The 6,254-nt window shown below is 54.8% G+C and overlaps 1 protein-coding gene across 4 annotated transcripts in view; it reads left to right on the plus strand.

Moving 5' to 3' along the window:
• RASA1 (RAS p21 protein activator 1) overlaps window positions 1-3,622 on the plus strand; it is a 44,542-nt gene extending 40,920 nt beyond the window's left edge. For all 4 annotated transcript variants that reach the window (XM_061571040.1, XM_061571041.1, XM_061571043.1 and 1 more), the window contains 2 exons: window positions 52-186; window positions 840-3,622. In XM_061571040.1, coding sequence (XP_061427024.1) covers window positions 52-186; window positions 840-926 — 222 coding nt within the window. In that variant the 3' untranslated portion in view covers window positions 927-3,622. The remainder of the gene's footprint in view (window positions 1-51; window positions 187-839) is intronic.
• Window positions 3,623-6,254: the final 2,632 nt, after the last annotated feature.

A 6,254-nucleotide genomic window follows, 5' to 3' on the forward strand; every position in this document is an offset into this window, starting at 1 on the left:
TGCAGTCATTGATGCTGATGCCGTTGTTGCCGCTGGTGCTGCGGCGTGCAGAATGTGCAGGAGTTGTGCGATTCCCCGGAGCACTTCAAGACGGACGTGTCGCGCGACCTCGCGGCGCTGCACAATGTCTGCGTGTGCCACCTGGACGAGCTGCGTACGCTGAGCAACGAGCGCGGGGTGCAGCAGGTGACACGCGCGCACGCAAGCACGCACACGTAGACAGCCGCCGTTCACCGTTAAGTGGCGGTGGCCTCACCATTGTGCCAGGCTAGGTGCTCTTTGAGTTCATATGAAGCGTGGAAGGCTCACTGGTAGGAGTTCACAGGTGCCATAGGTTGACTGGACATGTGGTAAAATACTGGACATCTGTGTAAAGGCACTTTATAGCTCATCGGATCCCTCCAGTATAAATAAATATTCTCATTCTGACTGAGATGATTGGCAGATGCACCACCTGTGCTCCCCATTGTGTTGTGCATAGGACAGTCGGGGGCGATGCTGCTTTGTGTAATATTAATTGACTCTTCGAATGACGTCAAGGAATCTTGAACGTCCACTGCGAGCGAAGCAGACGTATGTACAGTATGTTGAACCTCTTTTGTGCACCTCTTTTAACCTACCGTGCTAACCGAAAGTGCAGATGGCGCGTGGTTAGTATCTTACGGTTGATGCAGACCGCATTGTTAACCAGGGCCACCCGCCGCATGCGAACCACGAAACGCTCTGCCGCTGGGCCCCGTCACCGTGACCACGTAGACGCTCGCCAACGGCGCTTCGCTGTCTCGGCGGCTAAGCGGAGGGGTGGTGGGTGACCTCCACCTTTGTGTGTGCGAGTGCAGCACGCATTGAAGAAGCTGCTGGCCATCACGGAGATGCTGCAGCAGAAGCAGAATCATTATTTGTCCATGGGCGGGCAGGTCAGGTAGCCTCCGGTGGTGTCCTCCTGCACAACCAGCTCAGCCTCAGCAGCCCCAGCCCATCCATCGCCTTCGCTCTAATTTATTTTACTCCACCTCGGTTTTAACGCGTCGTCGTTTATACGTATATTTTTTTCTCCATCCCCCCCCCCCCATTCGCATACTCGACAGCGCAACGACCGAGGTCTCCTCCTGCCAATCACAGCCTGCAACGTGTAATTTATAGCTCAAACATACTCGTCTCTCTCTCTGACGGTTTTTTTTTACGTCGATTTATAAATATGTGTATACTTCGTAAAATTTTTGTATCATGTTTATTATTATTCCCGTCGACGTCTCTGCTCCGCAATCGTTTTCTCCGCTCGTTTTTTTCCTTCATTCGGCCGATCGTCGGCGGCCGAGCCCGGCGGGTTTTCCCCCCCCGTGCCCTGGCGTCACACTCGTCCAATCGCAAGCCGACGTCCGGGCCACTTGACCCCACTTTTGTCCAATGGTGCGGCCCAATCCGGCAGCCGCGCTCTCTCTCTGTCTCTCTGATTCCTGCGGAATCGTAAATTCTGCCGCGGAGGATGGACTAAGAGCGTGCACACGTGTTGCGTGTCACCTCCTGCCTCCCGCTGGCTCGTGGTTCATTGAGTTAATTGCTGCGGATTTTGTTTGGGTTGGCACTTGCACCCCTCCCCCCCACCCGACTGCGTGTTTTTATTTGCGAACGGTGGCGGCGACTTTGACGATGTTCTGAAGAGCGAGGAATAATTATAATCGATGCATTAATGAGATATGATGGGGTGGGTACCAGGTGTGGGGGAGGTGGGGAGAAGGGGTGGGTGTAGGGGAGGGGTAGATGGGGTTAATGGGATAATTAGTAGGGGTCATCACCGGTTAGGTAAGGGGGGGTGGGGTTTGAATAAATAAATTAGTGATCAGCTAACACTATGCAAAATCACGTGTGGAAAACACACGCAAGCAACAGCCACCATCGCACGGACGAACGGATGGATCACCGGAGGGACATACAGATTACCAGACATCACCGGACGGATTACCATACAGACGGACAGATGATCACCGAACGGACCGACAGAATGCTGGGCATGCAGGGCGCATGGTCGCGGAGCCGCCTCGCCGGCCACAAGTGTCGCCGGCTACACGCCTAGCGAGTGAGTGGCTCAACAGCCGACCCAACTGCCACTGGCTGCTCAATCTGACGAACCGCTCGGGCGGTTTTACCCGGCGGTTCGCCAACCTTTTCTGGACACGCGGACCGCAGCCAACCAATCATGCTGTGAAATGCCATGAAAACTATTAACTTGCTTTTTGTTGAGCGTTCTAAATAGTCGTGCCATGGGCAGTCGAACACACGGTGCTTTTTGTGAAGGGGAATCGGAGTTTAAATCCCCAGTGGTTTGCACGACGCCGGTTGACTGCTGGCCATGAAATCTGGTCGCGTGTTCGTTGCGCAACAGCCACGGGCCGTCGAGTCGGGGCGGCGTGGCGAGTTTTAAAAGAGAGATTTTTATTCTTTTGGGTCTTTCTTTTCTCGGGGCGGGGGCCGGTGATTCCGCGCAGCACGTCCAGGGCGGCCGGCCGGCAACTCGTGACCTGCGTGGCAAGGTGCCAAAGCCACCACCGGGTTGAGCCGAGCCGAACGAGCGAGTCTCCGGGCTCCCGTGTGCCGGGCACACTCACACACACTCTCACTAATGAAGACATCACAACAAAAACAGGGTTTCTAAATGCCGGTGCGGTCGTCATTTAGGCTGCGATTTCTTAATTCCGATGTTCTCTAATAAATGTCGATAAGCACAAGGCTGCATGGTAATAGTTCCGCACGCTCTCTCTTGTGTTGGAGCAACTGGGGGGGGGCAGATTGTCTGGCGAGCCTGCAGCCCCCGGGACATGCGCGTGCTGACTTGTCCCCCCTCCACCCTGTGGGAGTTCTGAGGAGTCGTGAGCGCAGCGTTTTGCTGTCGTGCACAGGGAAGGCAAAAGAAGCCGACAAATGGTTAACAAAAAAAACATTGACGATCGTTGGCTTCCCAGCAAGCGCGTGCTTGATCTCTGGTGCGTTGTCTCAAAGGAAACGTTCATCCGTACGCATCCCGAGATACCGGACCCGGTGTCCCGCGCCGGGGGTGCGGTGGCGTTGGGTGTCTTTCTGGATTCCTGTCCGCGCCGGCGTCTGCTCTGCTCCCCGTTCCGCGATGTCCTCCCTCGTCGCGCCCCAAAGTTCAACCACCCACCGCCGTTGCGGTCGCGTCGCCTCTTCCTTGTCGCCCGCGCCTCTCGAAATACAGTTTTCCACTACGTGCACTTAACTATACAAACAAAAAAAACTTTCAAAAATTGCAAAAGCAAACAAAAAAATGTAACCGTTGCCACCACCACCACCGCGCACCCTCGTTGCTGTCTCCTTACTCCAAAAGCGCGACGTCGCGTCTCGCCGGTGCCATCTGTAATGCGCCCGTTGCTCCCAATGCTCGCGTTATTTCCCGTGTCACGTTCCTGCCGTCACCACCGGCTTCACAGTTTTCTTCGATGATGATGTTACCGTCGTTTAATACTTAAGAGCCGTGACGAACGGGCGGCAGAATCGGCCGAAAGTTGTAGTTTAAAACTGACGACGTTTTTCTTTTTGTACACGACATGTATCAAATGAATAAATGCTGTTTGTTGTTGGAATAAACAATGCCAAATATGTACATAAATCATCGCCGGTTTGCAGCATGGTTCATTTGACACGAAAACCACCGTGCTTTGTCGCATCGCCACGCTGCTAATAAGCACACCGCGTGGATTAATGCGTGGATTCATGTCGCATCTGCTTTTGTTTTTGACGGATGCGATGGGAGTCGCGGCTATTTTTACGGTTCCGCTTTTTTGTTCCAGGAAAGCCTCGCCGAGTCGCATGACTTCTTTTCTTTCAGTAGGAGGCGACGGTTGCTCGATTTTTAACAAACTGGGGGGGCATGTCCAGCTGTCTAAGCTTGGCCTGCTGCTCCCGTGTGATGGAAGTGCCGTCGTGAAACAGAGTCGTCGTGAAACCGAGTTGTGCGCCCAGCCGTCGCTCACCGCGGATTCCCCTCTTGGGCGGTGGTTCTCAATCCGGGGGGGGGGGGGGGGCGGTACACGAGGTGATTTATAAACGTGTGAAATTATATCATACGCGAGAGTCATTGGTGAATAATCACGTATGGATCTGCAAATGGAAAATAAGTACGGGAAAATGTCAATTCATACGCCACCCTAGAACGATCCAAAGGATCTTTACAAAATTCATTGATCTTTTAACAAAGTGGTTTCCAAGAGTAACCGGCGAGCAAATGACGTCACGCACGCAGAGCGTCCCGTTAGTGGTATTTGCTGGTGAGGCTCTCGCTCACAAAACGGGCAATTGGTTCAATATTGGCGTTCATTGTTCACGTCTCGTTCTCGGGACCATGTTAGGTCGGACAATGCGGTACTCGGTTTAAACGAAATTCAACGCGGGGGGGGGGGGAGGGGGGTAATAGCCAAACAAGGGTTGAGAAACCACTGCTGTGGAATACTCTATCATGCTCTTTGGGTTAAAACGTCCTGACCTCGCCTGTGTGGCGTAACGTGAAAACCAAGGATCGTTCTATACACGGCATCCATGCGAATTGCGTATCTGTCAACCACTTATCAGTGCCTACCTTAACACAGACCAATTCGAACATTATTGGTCACCCCGTGCCCCTTATGAATCTCAACGTTCATCCTACAAAGTGTCGTCCCAAGGGAGAGACACGGACACATTATGGGGGTTTTTGCCCGTATCGAAACGGCTGTACGCCGTGTGGACCTAAAAACTAAATGTCCCTGCACAAGAATACGGGGTTCTAAACCACGTGGGCTGACACGGAGTGGCATCTCTACGACCGCCGGCAAGGAACCACAGACCGAGCTGCCAGGCGGCGTGGAACGGCGCTCACTACGAGTTCGGAGTTGATGTCCACCCACAGTTTATACAGGAAGCGGGGCCTGTGCTGATGCGTCCTCTGGGAGTCTGTGGGGGTGGGAGAGAGCGGTGGGGACCCCTGGAGGCAGCGTGGGATAATTATTTATTATTTTTTACCATCTGGTTGCGATTCTCACGCAGTGTCTTAACGCAGTGTCCGGCTATCCGGGGTTTTTGTTCTCTCGGAGCCGGAAATCATCCCGTGGGCGGCCGGGGGGTCACAGCGGGGAGCTGCGGATCGTGCGATGGATGTTGGTCAGTTCGTGCAGAGCTGAAACTCCCGGGACGGAGTTGCGGAAAGCTCTGCACGAACTGCACACCCCGGCGCCAAGGCTCTTTGTGCTGTTCTCGACCTCGTGCCGCTCGTCACTGGCGGGAGGTTCGTGAAGGACGCTGCGTTTGGACAGTTGAAGGCGCAGTCGCCCTCACAACAACGAACGGAGCGCCGGGCGGCTAAAACGCAGCGAGGTGGCGCGGTGCGGACCACTGGTGGTGCATCATCTGCCTGCCATCTTAGTCCAACCCCATTGTACCTGCTGGGTCTGTCCCGTGACCTGCCGGTAGCGAGCCTTCGACACTTCACGTGATAGCCACAGGGTGCACCTGGCCTGGCACAGGCGGCGCGGTGAGGTCACCGCCACTTCGTGATGGATGTCGGCTGTTGTTGGTGATGGTGACCGGGAACTGTAGGTCGGCCAGGGATGAGTGAGCGAGCGAGCGAGCGAATGCAGCAGACACCCTCGCCACAGTCGCCTTGCAGTCCACCCTTCCAACGTCCCCCGCGTTTCTTGAGTGTCGGTGCGGAGTGACTGAAGTGAACACAGCCATCACGATGGCACTGACGTTCCACCTCCGATTAGCACGGTTGGCTACGTACGGCGCGAAAGAAGTTCAACGCACACGTGTCTTGTAACGCCACCGCACAGTGATCACTCCGCGCGCTCGGAGAGAGAGGCAGAGATGCGCCAGGGGGAGGAACCTTGCCCAAGGTGCGCGGTCCTACGTGTATCAAGATGTTTATCGCCCGAGTAATGAGTAGCTCATACACGTGGGGAGGGAACCAGAGCACCCGGTGAAAACCACACGCGTGCCTGGAGGCGACGCTCCATCCCATGCAGATGGAACAGATGGCGATTAGTCCGCATTTTTTATGCATTTTCGCTCACAACATCTGCGTGTGATGCACCGACCCCCCTCGCTGTTGTCTCCACGTCGTGCAGGCCACGTGCAGCGTAGCCGTCGTTGCCCGGTGCGTGTGGGCGACTGGTGAAGACTGCCTGACGTCAGTCGGACTCGTGCATTTCAAAGTCCAACTCATAAGCGTTACATCTCGCACGAGTAACTCTCGTGGCATGTTC

The sequence above is a fragment of the Lethenteron reissneri genome, chromosome 46 (assembly GCF_015708825.2).
Source record: "Lethenteron reissneri isolate LAM-NWPU_2019-01 chromosome 46, ASM1570882v1, whole genome shotgun sequence".
Classification (NCBI taxonomy): domain Eukaryota; kingdom Metazoa; phylum Chordata; class Hyperoartia; order Petromyzontiformes; family Petromyzontidae; genus Lethenteron; species Lethenteron reissneri.